We start from the raw sequence: 19,660 nt of genomic DNA, 5'->3' as shown, positions 1-19,660 counted from the left end.
TCAATTTCCAGCTCTTCATCAAAGTTAACATTTAGCTTTAGCAGGTGATCGACATATCTCTGCATCTTTTTCAGATGAGCAGTTAGGGACTCTCCATTACCCATTTTGGTAGTGATCATCGAAGTGATGATCTCGTACCTTTCTTGCCTAGCGCTTTGGTGGTACCGGTCCAGCAGATCCTGATGCATTTCATGGGGGTACATGTCCTCATAGGACTTCTGGAGTTCTGCAGTCATAGTCGCTAGCATGATGCAATGGACTTTCGTGGCATCACGCTCATGGGCCTCAAAGGTCGCGATCTCTTTAGAAGAGGCAGTGTTGATGTCAATCTCCTTTAGCTTCTCATCGAGGACATACTCTTTGTCCTCATAACGAGTGACCATTCGAATGTTGTAGATCCAATCATTGAAATTGGACCCGTCAAAGATCACTCTCCCACACAAGTTCATGAGTGAGAACGAGCCAGAGGAAGTTGAACCAGAAGCGTTGTTGTTGACGTTCGACATCTGAAAAGAACAAAGAACAAAGTTTGATTAGAAATGAATCCCCCAATTAAACACCCAAATGAGAAATTAGGGCTAGGATCCAACAACATTATTTACAAATTAAAAGAGGGATGCCGTAATCTAACAAGTAAATAACTTGAAGGTAAGTGAATGACGATTCACTAATTTCCACCATGAAAAAACAAATTAAAGCTAAGTTTTAAATGTATTGAAAACTCCTAGATCTTTTGAGATTCATTGAACTTTTCAATGGCATGTTTAAATCTCGATATGCCCCTCTAGTTTGTGACTAGGATGCCGAGGATCACAAAGCGGGTGTGAATAACCATGAAAATGTACATGGTGCCCTCAATGTTACAGTCACCTATTCGATGTGCCGGTTAACCACACACGCTCCATCGAACTATGACAAACAATGAGTCACCCTTTTCCACCTTTGCCTAGAACCCAATCAGTGTGCCGGTTAACCACACACGCTCCACTAACGTCTTAGCAAGGTTACAAAGTGTAATTTCATGGTATTGCATCAATTCACTTTTGCCTAAAGTAACTAAGAATGAGAATTTTGAAAAACCTTTAGTTACTTTTATGATTTCATTATACTTTTAATGAGGAAAGGGTTTGCCCTATCCTACCCGTTCGGCTAACGACTCTCCACCAATCAAGGAAGAGGTGGGTGAGAGTGGACACTCATTAAACGACCATTTTATAGGCCATAACCTTATACCCCCCTTATAGATCGGCTTCGTGAATGATGCCTACTAACGGTAAGACTAGCATTTAAGTTATATATATATATATATATATATATATTAATCTTATAATATTATAAAGTATAAGGTTGAATTTTAAACTTATAAAATTCTAGGGTTTGAAATTTAAATAGTTTAAATTAAACTTTTAATCAAATTTTAAATTTCAAAACTTGAGGGCAAGTTTTGAACTTTTCAAAACACAAAGGATCAAATAGCAAATAAATTAAATTAAACATTTAATTTAATGATTATCTAAATTTGACCTAATCAATTTTATTTCCAAGATAATTCAACAATTAATTAAATAATCAAATATTATCAAATAAGGAATTTATTATTCAAATAATTGGTAATTATCTTTTGATTTGGTAAGGATAATCATAAAACAATAATAAAATTCGGATTTTATTAGTAAAAAACGATTTAGGTAATTATCCTTAAGCAAAACAGCAAGAAATCCCGAAAATCTCTCTGTCTGACAGCTAAACTCGTCGAGTTCTCATTGGAACTCGTCGAGTTCTCAATGGAACTCGTTGAGTTCATCAGGCAGAAAGTCCAAAAAATGATTTTAAAGCATGAATGAACATACAAGGCATCAATACAATAGAAACCAAACAAAGCTCTGATACCACTGATGGGTTTGAGCCAAAATAACATCCTATGTGCTCATGCAAACCCTAATGCTTGAATCTAGGTTTCTCTATTGTACATGCAATTCATCCAAGACTTACAAACCCTAGATCTAGTGTATATAATTCGAAATTAACATAACAAAACAGATCTAGATGATTACCTTTTCTTCAAAGCTTGAATCTTCTTGTCCTTGGAGCTTAGAGTCACAAATGTCACTCCTCTAATGGCTTACAAACACCACAAGCAAGAGGATGATCTTGGAGAGAGGTTGGAGGCTATATAATTCGGCTCTAGTACTCTTAGGAATAGGGTTAGCCGATTTCTGAAGCCTAAGGGGTCTATTTATACTTGGGCTGCTAGGGTTTCAGTCAAAACCCTAATTGGATAGCTTAGGCCTTAAGCAGTCCACAGAACCTTCCAGAATAAAGGCCTTAGACGAAATTTAGATGGGCTCCCACTCTAATTTCGACCACCCCTTAATTCCATAAGGATTCTCAGCCCAAATCAACTATCACACAATTGACAGTTCCAGTCCCTTTATTTAATTAATCTCTTTTAGCCACATAATTTATTCTTAATTAATTATTGTCCAATATTAATTAACTATATGATTTCTCCTTTAATATATTATTCATATAACATATTAATAAATCATAATAACCTCTTTATTCATAAATCATCCTATCATGTTGCTTTGGTGAAGGCAACCCAAAAGGATCATGCACAATCGGGTCAAGTACTTACCAAATATAGTTACAGGCTTAGACACTAATCCAACAATATCTTGTAAGGAAGCTTCAAGAGATCCACCAAAAGTCCTTCCAAAACACCCACAACATCACATTTCTTCTTCACTTCAACTCACCACCAATGCCAAGAACCCTAAAACACTCTCTCAACAAGGTGGATGCTTAGATTAAGGTTTTTTTGGCTGCAAATGGCTATTAATTCCTGGATTTAGGGTTAAGTGAAGTATAAATACTCGATAATTTTCATGTTAGGCCCTCAAAGTGTGAGAAAATGGCCCCATGACCCTTGTATATAAATAATAATCATTTTCTTGCACTTTAACCCCTTAAAGTTAAATTTAACAATTACAAAAGTAACTTAACATGAAAATGTAACAGAACTAACCTAATGGGAAAATGGGAAAATTTGGGTCGTTACAAATACACCTTGAAGTTTGCATGATCCTCAAATAGTAGCTATATGTCAACCCTTTTCTTTTTATTTAACAATTAACATAGATATAAAAATATTGGGTGTTCTTAATTGGGTTTAAATAGATTCTCAAAGGTATAATTGTTGGGTTTTGAGCATTCTAACACTCCTAAGTATACATGCAACCCTAAATACCTTGGATCTATGTTTTCTCTATTATACATGCAAATATGAATATTCCAAGGTATTACCCTATCTAGCATACAATCCTTGATACTTGGGTAATATAACAAGTTAGAATACATACCTTTTAATGAAGCTTGAAGTCTTGAACTTTAAGAGCTTAGCCCCAATAGTGTGGAAGCCTCAAGTGGAATCACAAATCACCAAAACACCTTGGAAAACCTTTAGAGAATATGGATACTTGGCTCACACTTATGAAATCAGTTATTGCCCTCTTTAGTGTATCCACACTAGCCACTAGCCCAATTTCATGAACCATAAGACCCTTTATATAGTGTGGAGGATTAGGGTTAAACCCTAATACCCATGACCTTTCATTTCCTAGGATCCATGGGTTAAAGCTCCATGGACTATCCATGAAGACTTAGCCCAACCTAAATGAACTTGGCCCACTACACATATATATCTAAGAGTCCATATTTAATTAGTTCATTTTGATCACTTAATTAATTCTAAATTAATTCTTGATCAATACTAATTAAATAATATGATTCCATATTAATATATTAGAACTTATAATATATTAATATAAATCATAAATAACTATTTTCAAAAGACTATCCATATAAATTGTGTCGGTGAAGTGCAACCCAAATGGACCATGCCGGGTCGGGTCAAGTACATACCAAATATAGTTATGGACTTAGACATTAATCCAACAGTCTCCCACTTGGATAAGTCTAAAACTATTATTAAGTATAACTTCAAAACCTAACTGGCAATCGTAGCTCTTAAAGTCGCTGTCGAACTCTGACCTTGTAAATGACTTGTCCATTATATAAGGGATCATATATTCCTCCATTCTAGATATCATATAGACTAAGACATGGATTATAATCATTCTCTCTGTCCATTTGTTGTTTCCCGATTTCCGATTCATGACGACTGACTGATTGAACAAATCAAATCAGTCCTGGCTTGGCCAAGCACTCACATGTGTCATCATTAAATCATCGAGGGGCCCACATATATCACTTTTATCCCGAAGGTAAAAGGAAAGGATAAACTTCGACTCATATGGCTTGTTCTACTACTTGTTGAATCATACACAAAGACACGTTTTATAACATCGAGTTACCAATGCGTTTTCGTGCAATCAATGTATAACCAACTCATAGTAACAACTCATATCTCTAGGTTTGAAGAATATAAGATATTATCGTCTCATGATCACTCGAGATAAAATCCATGAAGTGATTCAAATGAGCGCGGGTTGAATCCAATACTCAGAACTTATGAGCACTCATGAGTGATGTAGCACGATTTTGTCCACCAACTTGGACCTCTACAAGCCAACCCATGACAGTCTTGATTCATATCTACTTCCAACATATGACCGACTGTGGATGGTTTGAATAACTTAATCATTCAGGAAGAGCGACTTAGTTATTCTGGAAGTCAAAACATGCAAAGTGAAACACAAGAATAAATGAATCAAATATGGTATCAAACCCTATGAATATAAATAGACCTCTTTTATTTATCACCATACTGATTACTCATTATTCATTGTTTCGGTTTTATCAACTTTATACTTGAATTAAAACACTAGGTGTCCCATGCTCCAAGCATGTACACTATGTTTTTTCTAAACAATAGTTTTGCCATACACCAAGTATGCACTTTATGTTTGTCTATGATCCTTACTTTGTGAACTAGATCGATTGAACATAATTTCAATGATTCTCTTTTCACACTCCCAAATCCTTGTCGTAAATGTAAGAATTCAAAATTCCTATCATTTATCGAAATTTGTTTAGATTTTAAACTTATATGCACTGTTCCTCTTGTAATGATTATGCACAAAGCCACAAAGGCTTGGAAACAATCATTACAGAGTGTTCCAATGGAGAGCAATTCCATGGAAACGATGTCTCAGATTCAAAGCGCATTGCTTTGAACATGCTTCTTGCATTAAGTTTCTTTAACCTTACACAGATTGCTTCCACCTATGAAGACAACTCTATATTCCCATTTTGACTACCACTTCTGAACAAGAGTTGCCTCTTTTCAGACTATGTCAATATGGTCCTTCCAATATTAACAGTATACTTCCAACTGTCCTTGAGCAACCAATCTTTGGTAAACCTTAGATTGTCCTCGACAATTGCTTAATCACTTTAGTCATATCCAATTCTAGACATTTTCCTCCTTAATGCCCCAAGGCATTTGGAAAATCCAGAAAGGATAAATATTATAGCACATGTAATCGATCTTGTACCTAAAGTAGATGGAACACGATTCATGATGTTTCACATAAAGACATGGTTCTAGACCAGTCTTTTGCCATACTAATTTTTTGTTTGCCATATTCTCAAAATTTGACTATGAAAAGGGATGCCGTAATCATAATCGAATTTTGAGAACGCAATATATAGAATTTTCTTAAGTTGAACCAATCCAACATGAAATTCATATATATATTCTTGACTAAAGGTGATTAAAACCTCAATATAAGCTCTTTAGAATGATTATAAACTCAATCTAAGCTTTTTAGAATTGAAATGAAGTATAATTTCCTCTCCATTAATTATAGCAAAACAACTTTTTCAACCCCTGCAACCTCACGAATTGAAACTTTTGTTTTCTATAATTAACATTGCTAACTTGCAATTCTTATCATAATTATCATGCTCCCACTAACATGATGATTATTAGCATAACACTTATGCTCCCACTAGCTTTGACATGTATCCAGTAAACAGCTGGACCTCTAGAAGTCAATACTTTATTGAAATTCTTACAAAAGTTCAGATTTCTGATACTAGATTGCTTTGATAAGGCTTTATCAAAATTATACACCTTATCTTAGATAGCTCACAAGTGTGTCTGAACAATTTCAGAACTATGAAAAGGGATGTCGTAATCATAGTCTCAATTGTTTAGACCTTTTGCCAGTTCTCATAAGTCAATGTTAGTGTGCCGGTTAACCACACACGCTCCACTAACGACTTTGAGAACTGCAAATATCACAATTGCTATCTACTTAAAATCTACTTAGTGAAAGAATTTCCTCACCATCATTTTCATGAATCGGAGAGAAACCTTATGACACTTAGATTTTTTTGGTGTATGTGTTCTTATCCATGTGAATTTGTCAAACCATAATCACAAGACTAGGTTAGTGACAAATCCTAACTCATATGGATTGAACTTGTGCAATCTTAACTTCTTGCCACCTGGCAGCTCAAGGGCCTGCCATTGCTTCCAAGTAGCTATGCAAACAATTGAGAACATGTAGAACTCAAATGTATAGACAACTTAACTGGAATGGGCACAGAAATGTCAACACGATAGGTTATAAACCTCTAGTTGTGTGCTAGTGATGAAATATAGGTTTTATTCTTGATTACCTCTTGAAACCCTTTCAGGATCTTTTAGACTCCCACTGTCTCCTTGACCTATAAGACTTTCTTGCCAAATATTCAAGAGATAGTGTGGATTCTAATCAAGACAGACACTTAACACAATTGGCCTTAGTTGGTCTTTGTTTTATCCAAAACATCACAAATTACCAATTTCAAATGTACAAGAGTAGAAAACTTTTACTCTTACATTTGACAAGTGTTTTAAACCTTCTTTAAGACATGTCACTCAAGTTACAATCTTAAAGTATAACTCTAAGAATTGTTTTTGGAACGAAGTATGAATCATCTTCTTGATTTAACCACTTCAACAATTCATAACTCCTCTTCTTAACTATCAGAATGCACTTAGAGGATGAATTGTGATAAGGTCTCAAAATCATTAAGATGATCTTAAAACATGATACTAAAGTACTCTCCCATCTTTTCAGATTTGAGAAACTTTTATCCCTCTGCCTAATTTGATTCTTCTTATTCGTTCTGTCATACATCGAAACTTTTCCAATGTCTCAGAATTATACTTAAGCTTGTAAGTATAATCATATTTACTAAACCTTAGTAAATCATGATGAATAGTCTTATCCATCTTTTGTGGTGGACTTTGACAAGTGCACAAGAAAGTGTACTTGATCCCTTAGTCCTTCTCTTGAGTCACATATACATGTGAACACGAAACTAGTCTTAATTTTCCAAAGTTGAAAATTCTCATACATCACACTAAACACCTTGTATGATTCCAAGTTTCGGTCCAATTGAAACTTGGGTGATGAGAATCTTTCATTGTTTGGTAAATTTAGACACTACCACAAATGAAATAATCAAATTCATATTTCCAATATTGCTATAAACATACAAACATCAAGTTTTCATGAATGCCATTGTAAGGAGATAAAAATAAAGTAAAACAAACTTTTATTTATTTTATAATGCGGAAAAACTTTTCCTTACAATGCAACTTGAAACTGAAAACTATGCTATTACATGTTTCCTAGCAATCTAGCATAACTCCTAAGAAATAGCTCAAGAATTCAACCTTCAACCAAGCGAAAGAAATCCATCTTCGCGATCAAATTCAGCATACTATTTCTTTAAGTTTCCTTCACTTTTCCTTTGATTCTTAAAACATCAACATGTGACTCAGTCACATCATGTAATAAGAATCTCAGAATAGATACTTAATCGAGTTAGATAGTGGACTTTACCTGAAGTAGAGTCAAACTTATTGACTTTACCAGCCTTATGATCTTTCAGGTAAATTTGGCAGCTTCGCAACCAATGCCCTTTCCTTTTGGCACTTTAACATATGGACCCTTTGGTAATGGTACATGGGACTATCAAAGACTTAGTTTTTCTTTTTACCATTTGGTCAACCGAGTTGACTATGGCCGATCCCTTTCCATTAGGATGAGAATGCTTTTTTCTGGATTTCCAGTGTCACCATTGTCAATGTCCATAAAGTTTTGGGAAGTCGATCTTCTAATCAAATTTGCTTTACTAGCATTCCAAATCATTGCTGATACAGCAGCACCAAGTAAATAGATAAGATCATTAAGGGTCTTGTCATAGTCTGTTTCATAGTAGTCCAAAAAGAACTTAGAAAGTGATTGAACCACCAACTTTCTCAAGACTTTGACACCCAAATCTCCCGGTTTGTCAATATGTGACTTCATCTCCAAGATGTGATCACACCTAGACCTTGCCTTGCCAATAGGGCTTGAGTGACCTTGAACTTGTGGGTTAGGGAGAATAATTGGAGGAGGTGGAGGAAGTGAAGTTCCAAGAGATTTGGGAAGATCATAGATGTCTGAACTAGACATCTACAATGGGAGAAATTCAAGTAAAGTTGATTTAAGTCCTTAATATAACACCCAATATGAAATATTAAGGCTAGGACCCAACAAACTATTTTATAACTTGGAAGAGGGATGCCGTAATCCAAGCTATAAAATATTTGAAGGTAGGTGAATGACGATTCACCAATTTCCACCAAGATAAACGAAATGTAACCTTAATTAGTTCCATAAGTTACAAAGAAGAAGAGTTACATTCTTTAATAGTTTAAAGTCTTCCATAACTTGTCCTCAAGTTATGGAACTTGAAGAGTTTTTTAATTAAAACTACTTTAAACACATAAGTTATGGAATTAATTAAGGTTACACATTTTAATGATTTAATGAAGTGACTCTTGAACCTCCATAACTTGAGGACAAGTTATGGAGTCATAAAACCATTTAATGAGGACAAGACTCTTCATTTTGCAACCATTGCCAACTTTTATGAGTTTTAAGAAACTTTAATGTGACTTTTCATGTAACTTGAGGACAAGTTACACAAACACATTTTAGAATCAATTCTTAGATTAAAATGGATCAAAGACACATAATCAATCAACCTTTTCTATTAATCTAAGCAACTCATATGAACAAGATAATTGAAATCAAACTTTTTCATGTAATTAGCATAACACTTAAACTAATACAAAACATGAATCTATTGACAATTATCTTTGAAATTGGATTAGTATGAACATTACCACATCAAAAATAAGTTTATAAGCCCAAAAACAGCTTAGGGTAATGTTTCTAGTCCAATTCCAACCAAAACAGTCGAATATATGCTGTCTGGGGGTCCAACTCGTCGAGTGCATGAACAAACTCGACGAGTTGGATGCTTTTTGCATTGGACTCGGCGAGTCCATCAGTGGACTCGGCGATTCTGCTGTGCAGACATCACCAAAATTCGATTTTTAAGCAGTTTAAGCAAGTATAACAAGAAAACAAGCCTAGGCTCTGATACCACTGTTGGGTTTTGAGCATTCTAACACTCCTAAGTGTACATGCAACCCTAAATACCTTGGATCTATGTTTTCTCTATTATACATGCAAATATGAATATTCCAAGGTATTACCCTATCTAGCATACAATCCTTGATACTTGGGTAATATAACAAGTTAGAATACATACCTTTTAATGAAGCTTGAAGTCTTGAACTTTAAGAGCTTAGCCCCAATAGTGTGGAAGCCTCAAGTGGAATCACAAATCACCAAAACACCTTGGAAAACCTTTAGAGAATATGGATACTTGGCTCACACTTATGAAATCGGTTATTGCCCTCTTTAGTGTATCCACACTAGCCACTAGCCCAATTTCATGAACCATAAGACCCTTTATATAGTGTGGAGGATTAGGGTTAAACCCTAATACCCATGATCTTTCATTTCCTAGGATCCATGGGTTAAAGCTCCATGGACTATCCATGAAGACTTAGCCCAACCTAAATGAACTTGGCCCACTACACATATATATCTAAGAGTCCATATTTAATTAGTTCATTTTGATCACTTAATTAATTCTAAATTAATTCTTGATCAATACTAATTAAATAATATGATTCCATATTAATATATTAGAACTTATAATATATTAATATAAATCATAAATAACTATTTTCAAAAGACTATCCATATAAATTGTGTCGGTGAAGTGCAACCCAAATGGACCATGCCGGGTCGGGTCAAGTACATACCAAATATAGTTATGGACTTAGACATTAATCCAACAATAATAACTTCAAAATTATAAGAATAAGTATTAATACCAGAACCCATGATTTCCATCTTTTTTCAATCGCAGTTCATGTAATATTCTCATCTTTAAATGCCATGAAAGGCAAATTACAAACGTTCTAGGCTGGCGTGTAATCAATTTTACTATTGTATTCTCATAATATTTTGGTTAACTATTTATATGATGAATTTGCAGTTGTTATACAAGCAACACCATAAAATATTTGGCAATGCATTCGTGGAGCAGCCATACCATAGTGTTCGCCAATCTTTTGAATTTGTTTATAAGTTTTATCAAAATTCAAACATCTTAAGAATAATTGATATGAATGGCTTGATGAATTTGCAGTTGTTATACAAGCAACACCATAAAATATATGGCAATGCATTCGTGGAGTAGTACTAACATATTCTTCACCAATCTCCTGAATTGCTTCATAAGTTTTATCAAGATTCAAACATCTTAAGCAGGCCTGATAGAAATGACTTGAAGAATGAATTAAAGATTGATCAAACTCACAGTTTAAGAATATTGTTATTCTTCAAGAATTACACTTGTTATTAGTTCATAATGTTGTTATTCTTCAAGAATGTTTTTTTGTATCACATTCATACAATGTAATTATTTGATATATTATTAATTCAAGGATCGATTTTGTGTGTTCTTTCAGAATTTACTTATTCTTATTTTCTCAAGAATGTTATTTATAAAAAATAGATTTCTAAAAATTGGATTTTAGAATGTACTTCTTCTTGGTCTCTTAAAGAATGTTATTTGTAAAAATTAGATTTCTATTTATTCTCAAAGAATGATATTATACAAAATTAGATTTTTATGTATTCTCAAAGAATGATATTGTACAAATATGATACTGTCAAAAAATGCTATTGTAAAAATAGAATGGACGAATTTTGATATTGATTTTCAACTGGTTATGAATAATTACAATACCAATGCATGTTAAAAAAAATTTAATTTAGAGAATTAATTAACCCATAAATTTTAGATTTCATTTTTAAATATAGCTTAATTGACTAAAATATATTTACAAAGATATTGTACATGCTCTCCCATTTTAATGTCGTACACCCTACATCACATGTCTTCATTTCTTTTCATCAATTGGTTCAGAATTGTTCCTACAACCCCACAATATATATCATCCACAATATAACATAACCATCTCTCTCTCTCTCTCTCTTTATATATATATATATATATATATATATATATATATATATATATATATATATATATATATATATATATATATACACACATACTAGGCGAATGCCCGCGCGTTGTGCAGAAACACATATATAGTTGAAGTCTTTATAAATATATGTTCTTTTTTAAAAAAAAAAATATATATGACAATAACGTTGTTGTTAAATTTGATATAATAATTTGTATACTAAATTGATATAATATATTGATTATTTTGGATTATATGATAATATATACATCTATTATAACTGCATAATCTCAATCGTTTGTATACTAAATTGATATAATATATTGATTATTTTAAAATTTATTTGCTTAATGTTTTAATTTCTATCATTATAATTATTTAAAACATCAAACATTGTTTTTTGATTTTAAAGGTAACAATATAATCATTTATATAGAGTTATTTTTAACTATTGTTATTGTAAGTTATTTTAAGCTACTTATTTAAAAACTTTTAACCATTGTAAAATTATCTTTAGGAAATATTTTAGTTAAATTGAGATTACAATTTAGTTTTTGCATTTATCACTACAATTTATCACTTTTAACTATTTACAAAGTATTCTTTGGTTTTTTAAGTGGAACTAAAATTTATATTTAAGTTGACACTGTAATGTATTTAAACTAACAATTTAAATATTTTGTCCAAACTATTCAAAAGTTGTAGCTTTAAACTGATAATGGTTTACATACAACAATATTTTAAATCTAATAAATTAATTATAATATGTTAAAAGTTACAGACATAACTTTATAAGTAGAAGTAAATATATTATTTTAAAATTGAAATTTAATTTATTTATAATTACACTTTAGGTTTGATATTTATTTAACCTTATTAACCAACTTATAACATTATTAGAAAGACACTACGATTTATCACTTTTAACTATTTACAATTTTTTTTGGGTTGTTTAAGTTAAACTAAAATTTATATTTAAGTATAACCTTTAATGTTATATTTAAATTAATAATATAATTATTTTATACAAATTGTTCCAAAATTGTATCTTTAAAATGATAATGGTTTACATCCAACAATATATTAAAACTAATAAATTAAGTATAATATGTTAAAAGTTTAAAAACATAACTTTATAAGTAGAAGTAAAGATATTATTTTAATATTGAAATTTACTTTATATATGATTACATTTAAGGTTTGATATTTATTTAACATTATTAACCAACTTATAGTTATTATTAGAAAGAAATTGAAAAGTAATGAGAATTTCAAAAGAATGTGGTGAAAGAAAAAATGCATTGGAGTTTCAAATGAATGTGGTGAAAAGAAAAATGTTTTATTGAATATCCGTGCGTTGCGCGGAATAAAATTATATAGTTAACATTTTAGTAATCATATGTCGTTGAAAATATTTGTCATTTATACTAACTAAAAAATATTTATTATTACATTTAGACATTTATTTAATGTAACATTATAATTAATTTGAACAATATATAATATAACACTTACTAAAATCGAATCATTTAATGGTATCTACTCACGCTATATGTGTGTACAAAATTAGGAGAAAATAAATATCCTCCTCCTTTTGTTCCTATAAATATTTCTACCCAATTAAATGATGACATGTGTCTTATTAGTATATTAAAATATCATTAAATCAGCATTAAATGTTACACATGTCACTATTTCATTGGATAGGAGGATTTGTAGGAACAAAAAGTAGGATGATATTTAATTTCTCTAAAATTAGTTATATTTCTTATCTATTTTAATTAACTAATGTAATGATTTATAAACTTTAAAGAGAAATTGACGACATTTTAACTTCATCATGATGATTATTTAAATTATCAATCATTGTTTGTGATGTAACATAATTTAATTTAGAACTTTATGTTATTTTAACTATTATTATTATAAATTATTTTTAAAAAAACTTAACTGAATTTTAGTTATTATAAAAAATAGTTTTTGGAGAAATTTTAGTTAATTTTACTTTTAGATTTATTTTATTTTAAGTTTATTGTATTTAATATTTTCCTTTTAACTCTTGTAAAAAATATACATTGAGTTTTTTTAAAACTTTATTTGATATTTTACTTTAGGTTTTAAATTTTACACTATATTTTTAAGTTTGTTTGATATATTATTTTAGGTTATGCATTTAACACTATATTGAAGTTATTGATAATTCAAGAAGTCTTTCGTTTATGAAAATATTAATAATTAATAATATATTTAAGTTAGAAAAATATTATAGGGAAATATGAAAAGTTAGAAGTTTCAAATTGATGTGGTGAAAGGAAAAATATTTCTTTGACATTTAGTTAATGTAACATTATAATTAATTTGAACAATAGATAACATAACACTTACTAAAATTGAATCATTTAATAGTATCTACTCACGCTTTACGTGTGTATAAAATTAGTTATATTTCTTATCTATTTTAATTAACTAATGTAATGATTTATAAACTTTAAAGAAAAATTGACGACATTTTAATTTCATCATGATGAATATTTAAATTATCAATCGTTGTTTGTGATGTAACATAATTTAATTTATAACTTTATGTTATTTTAACTATAATTATTATAAACTAATTTAAAAAAAACTTAACTGAATTTTAGTTATTATAAAAAATAGTTTTTGAAGATCTTTTAGTTAATTTTACTTTTAGATTTATGTTCTTTTAAGTTTATTATATTTAATATTTTCCTTTTAACTCTTGTAAAAAATATACATTGAGTTTTTTTAAAATTTTATTTGATATTTTACTTTAGGTTTTAAATTTTACAATATATTTTTAAGTTTGTTTGATATATTAATTTAGGTTATGCATTTAACACTATATTGAAGTTATTGATAATTCAAGAAGTCTTCCATTTATGATAATATTAATAATTAATAATATATTTAAGTTAGAAAAAATATTATAGGGAAATATGAAAAGTTAGGAGTTTCAAATTGATGTAGTGAAAGGGAAAATGCTTCATTTATAAATATAGTATAATATGATATATATATATATATATATATATATATATATATATATATATATATATATATATATATATATATATAAGATTTTAAATGTTAATCGACAAGACTAACAAATAATTGGTAAAAGGTAATCGGAAAAATAAAAAATAAAAATAAAATAAAATTACATAACATGATAAGTCATAATGACATTTTTGTAGAAGAATATTGTTTGAAAAGGAAAAAAAAAGGTATATTACAACCAAAAAACTGATTATCTAAGTATATATATGGGGTAAATTCTATATTGTACGAGATGAGAGTAAAAGACTAAAATCAATTCTCTTTATTCATCGTAATTATCTTTCTTTTCATTTCTTTCTTTGTTCTAATTTTATTTTTCTGTAACAAACACACCGTAACATTCTATAATGGAAAAAATAGATTGGATGAGTTGTCTACTTGGATTAATGTTGATAAGAGGAGGTTGAGACGCATTCTTTACTTTGTCCTATTTGCAAACAATATGTGGAGTCATGTGACCATTTGTTTGTTTAGAGTGAGTCTATTATGGAGTTGTAGTCTAAAGATGGTTTGTGGTGAAATATTATGATTCAGTGGCTTACATATACAAGGGTGTTGATTTCTTTGGCTAATAATTGTAGTTTGAAGGCTATTCATAAAAAAAATAAGTTCGATGTTGTTATTCTTACCACTTTGTGGATTATTTCGTTTTATTACGTGAACATAAAAAAGATATGCCATTTATGACTCGATTTTTACTATCTTTTGATTTATGTCTGTTCTCAAAGTATCAAATAGGTTTGATAGATTAACTTAAAGGTTATTTTTTTTTATTTAACTCATATATAAACTTTCCTTTTTTGATTTTACTCATATATAAACTTTCCTTTTTGATTTAACTTATATATAAATTTTGTTTTTTTATTTAACTCATAACGCAAGTTTTGCTGTCTAGTTTCTTACTAGTTTTGGACTTTTGTTTATTTTGGTTATTGCTAGTATTTGGTTGGCTGCTAACAAAAAACTTGTCGACAAATAATCCAAAAATACATATAAAGTTTTAAAAATTATATTAAATTGAAATGAAAAAAAAAAAGAATAAAAGATTTTACGCCAAGTCACCAACTATAAAACGGCTCACTCGTTAAGGCCAACATTTGAAACTCTTTCTCTCCTTCCATGATCGCTCTGCTATTCAAATAAACCACACATACCATGAGTTTGAAACCTTAGGTATCACCATTTTCGATCATCAATGACGGGTCTTTATTCATCTATCAAATACAGCCCATCTTCATCATCATTATCGCAATCTTCTCAGGCTTTCACTTCCAGAATCTTACTCTTACTCACACTCCTCCCGCTCTCTCTAGCAGCATTCGCATTCGTCCTCCAATGGCGTGGCGAAATCAGTGACCCGACAATCCGATGGTCTTCTATAAATCGCCTTGATTTTCCGGGTATGGATACTACCACCTCCTCCTCAGTCACCTCCCGCACTTCCTCCAGTTGCGCGGATATCTTGGGGCAAAGCCGTTCTATTTCTTTTCCTTACTTTAGGGATTGGAAATTCAATTACGAATCCGATCTAAAACCTAAGGTATAAATCGTTGTCATCAATCGATTCTCTAGTTGATTTTGGATTTGGATTGATTTTATGTGAATGAATCCCTGGTGTTTACGTACAATTTCGTGCCCAATATCTAGGATTGTATAATTCTTTTCTTTAGTCGGAATTGTATCGAATGTGGTTCAATTAAGCTACGGATTTAATCAACTATGATCACCATTTGAATGACTCTGATGACGAAATGTAAGTTAATGAACTGTAAATTTCTCACTGTTTATGCGATTTGAGGGGGTGCATGTATATTGGTGTAGCTTCACTATCTTCATGCATGATGCCATGGTGAAAACAAGTTCTCTTTTCATTTTGACGAATGATTAATTCTTGGGGATGAGAGTACTAAATGTGCTTGAGTTCTGTCATCCTCAAGACTAATGTCATCTGTAATTTGTTGAATGATAGATATGCATTACTTCAAGCACTTCTGCTGGCTTAGAGCAAATATTACCATGGATTTTCTATCATAAAGTTATTGGTGTTACAAACTTCTTCTTGTTTGTGGAAGGAAAAGCTGCAAGTCCAGGTGTATCTAAAGTTCTAGAGTCCATTCCTGTAAGTTTAGACTTTGTTTCTCCTTTTCATTCCCTTAAATTTAGAGGATTGTATCTTTTGTCCTAGAGTAACATTTACAAAACAAAATTAATTGAACTGCAGAATGTGAAGCTGATTCATAGGACAAAAGAACTCGAGGAAGAGCAAGCCAAAAGGTTCTAGCTTCTAAATCTACTTATGAATATTGTAAAATTGAACTTCTTTTTGTTAAATTTCTGTATAATTTTGAATTTTGAATCATCAGCCGAATTTGGAATGAGACTTGGTTGTCAAGCTTCTTCTACAAACCATGCAACTATGAATTATTTGTCAAGCAATCTCTCAATATGGAAATGGCTATTGCCATGGCAGAGGTATAATCTTTTTTATTTTCATCCTTTCTGAAAACATTTTCTTTAATCTATGCATACAAACATTTCTATGAAAAGTTGTTGACATTTTCTATTGCATTTCAAGGAAACTGATATGGACTGGATTCTTCATCTAGACACAGATGAGTTAATTCATCCAGCTGGCACTCGTGAATACTCTCTCAGACAACTTTTATCTGGAGTCCCTGAAAATGTTGATACAGTTGTCTTTCCAAACTATGTAAGTTCTCAAGTAGCTTTTTTGTGATTGATGCTTCAATATTAAATTTAGATCATAACCACTTTGTACATGCAATATACAATATAACCCTTTGTTAGAGCTCATTGTAAATTCTAAATGTTTCCCCTCATTGTTTCAGGAGAGCAGTGTTGAAAGAGATGACATAAAAGAACCTTTTAGTGAGGTATTCCTTTTAAAACAAATGCTTAATTTACTATCTAATTGTAACATATGTATCTTAAACTGAATATATGTTTTTATGCAGGTGTCAATGTTCAAAAAGAATTTTGATCACCTTATGAAGGAAACATACTTTGGAAATTATAAAGAATCAACTCGTGGTAATCCAAATTACTTTTTAACATATGGAAATGGAAAATCAGCTGCTCGTGTTCAACCACATTTACGCCCTAATGGTGCACATAGATGGCATAACTATATGAAGACTCCAGTGTATATATATCACACTTACCATTACTACTTGTGGTAAAAGCCTGTTTTCTATTAAGTCGTTCTTTCTGCATTAACTTTATTATGTGTGTGTGTGTGTATTTAGTGAGGTGAAATTTGATGAGGCTGCTGTTTTACATTACACATATACAAAGTTTTCTGATTTGACATCAAGGCGTGATCGATGTGGCTGCAAGCCTACAAAAGAAGAGGTTAAAAGATGCTTCATGTTGGAATTCGATAGAGCTGTAAGTATTAAAGCTTCTTTCACCCTTCTTCCTTAATATCCATGTGTTGTTTAAAGGTCAAATTAGTCATTTCCTACATGAAGTTATTATGTTGCCATGCTCCCATTGGTCCATGAAGTTTTCATACCAGGGGTAATCTTTTACATGAATAGGGATTAGGGATGATTCACTATATATGGCCTCATGTATCACATGATGTAAACTAGTAAGTTAAGAGCATCATTTGCTGCAGGCTTTTATAATCGCTTCAACTGCAACAGAGGAGGAGATGCTAAATTGGTAAGAATTATTACTAAATTTTATTTCATAATTTAAACTCATCAGGGTGAGATTTCATATAATCAACAAAATTTGCACTCCAGTTGTTCATAGTTTCATGGAATGAAATGTAACAAAACGAGTCATTACATGATCATGTTTAGTTGGCTTCAACACAAATGAATTTTTGTATGGATTTTTTTTAATACTCAAAATTAAAAAAAGTGAAAGTAATAAAACATCACTAAAACCCAAATATCATTATAATGAAAACTACATTTTCTAGTTATTTAAAAAAAATAAAGTTGCAACTAAATTAGAATCATGAAATCTAAAATTAGTTTGTGTCATTAAAAGCTACATAAATAAATAATTGACCACTTGCAAACTTTTTAACAAATAATCCATTCCATTCCATCAGACTAAACAAACATTTTTTTTTCCCATTGGAATGAACAATTCCATTCCTCCCCTAATTCCATCTAATGTTTTATTCTTTAGGTACCGTGAACACGTTGTATGGACTGACAAAGAGCTACAAAAGAAACTCATGAAAAAGGGAATTCTAATCCGCATTTACGCTCCAATGGTACATACAATTTCCTCGACAGTGACATGACACAACTTACTGTACTGTATTTGGTCTGCATTGGACTCAGACAGTCAGACTATTGCCAATAGGACAAAACATACAATTTTTTGCTCCACCAAAAAATGTGAGATAGTGACTCGTTATCTATCTCTCGCATGTACAAAAGACGTAGATGCCCTTTATACAATCCTGTGTATCAAAAACAGACTATTTTAATAGTTCATTTAATTTGTAATATTCAATGTTTGAACAGGTGATTATGCAAGGATTAAGGGAAGCGGGTGTTTACGCTTCTTTAATTGCATCTGTTCAAACCAATTTATCAAAGGATACGTTTTTGTCAAACAACGAAATTATTAATAATTCTTCGAAAGGCTTTGAAGGTGTTTCTTCTAGAAACATTGGCAATGAAGAACCTCGGATGGCTGCTAGGAATGTTTTACAAATAGACGATGCAAATTTATGGGCAGTGCCGCCACTCTCGCCTCCGATGGTGGATGATATCGACCATTATATATGATTTTTGTGAAGGAGAAAGGTGATTTTTTTAGTGTGGTGGGCACAAATTAATACATGAAGGTATCCAATTTTGTAGAAGTTATGTTTAAATAAAGATATCTTTGATAAAATACAATATAGATGTAGAAGGTGATTATAATGGTAACTACTGTTTTATTTAGGGCTGTAAACGAACCGAACAAACACAAACAGAGACGTGTCCGTGTTCGTTAGTTAAGAAATTTAGTGTGTTCGTGTTTGTTTAGTTGATAAATGAGCATAAATGAACATAAACGAACACAAAAACAAACGAATTTAAACGAACATAATTAAACATTAAAGAACATAAAAAACGAACTTAAATGAACATAAACAAACAAACAAGAAACAAACTTTAACGA

The 19,660-nt window shown here is 31.0% G+C and overlaps 1 protein-coding gene across 1 annotated transcript; it reads left to right on the top strand.

Annotated features, from left to right (window-relative positions):
• Positions 1-15,630: 15,630 nt before the first annotated feature.
• On the top strand, positions 15,631-19,408 carry LOC145115714 (glycosyltransferase-like At2g41451). Its single transcript, XM_079052069.1, has 11 exons — positions 15,631-16,043; positions 16,473-16,622; positions 16,725-16,777; positions 16,867-16,975; positions 17,079-17,213; positions 17,353-17,397; positions 17,479-17,666; positions 17,770-17,911; positions 18,144-18,190; positions 18,671-18,758; positions 19,015-19,408. Exons 1-11 carry the CDS (start codon positions 15,699-15,701, stop codon positions 19,279-19,281), a joined length of 1,569 nt encoding a protein of 522 aa, XP_078908195.1. The 5' UTR covers positions 15,631-15,698; the 3' UTR covers positions 19,282-19,408.
• Positions 19,409-19,660: the final 252 nt, after the last annotated feature.

The sequence above is a fragment of the Lactuca virosa genome, chromosome 5 (genome assembly GCF_052849685.1).
Source record: "Lactuca virosa cultivar CGN04683 chromosome 5, Lactuca_virosa_CGN04683_v6, whole genome shotgun sequence".
In the NCBI taxonomy this organism is placed as follows: Eukaryota; Viridiplantae; Streptophyta; class Magnoliopsida; order Asterales; family Asteraceae; genus Lactuca; species Lactuca virosa.
Note: the sequence above shows the minus strand (reverse complement) of the source record. Positions and strands in the feature narration are given on the sequence as shown.

What these genes read in the sequence shown, in the direction of transcription:
- LOC145115714 (XM_079052069.1), top strand. Translation starts at nt 15,699, where the DNA reads ATGACGGGTCTTTATTCATCTATCAAATACAGCCCATCTTCATCATCA. An exon ending in GAGGAAGAGCAAGCCAAAAG is followed by an intron (nt 16,778 to 16,866) that starts GTTCTAGCTTCT and finishes TTGAATCATCAG; the next exon opens with CCGAATTTGGAATGAGACTT. An exon ending in TAAAAGAACCTTTTAGTGAG is followed by an intron (nt 17,398 to 17,478) that starts GTATTCCTTTTA and finishes GTTTTTATGCAG; the next exon opens with GTGTCAATGTTCAAAAAGAA.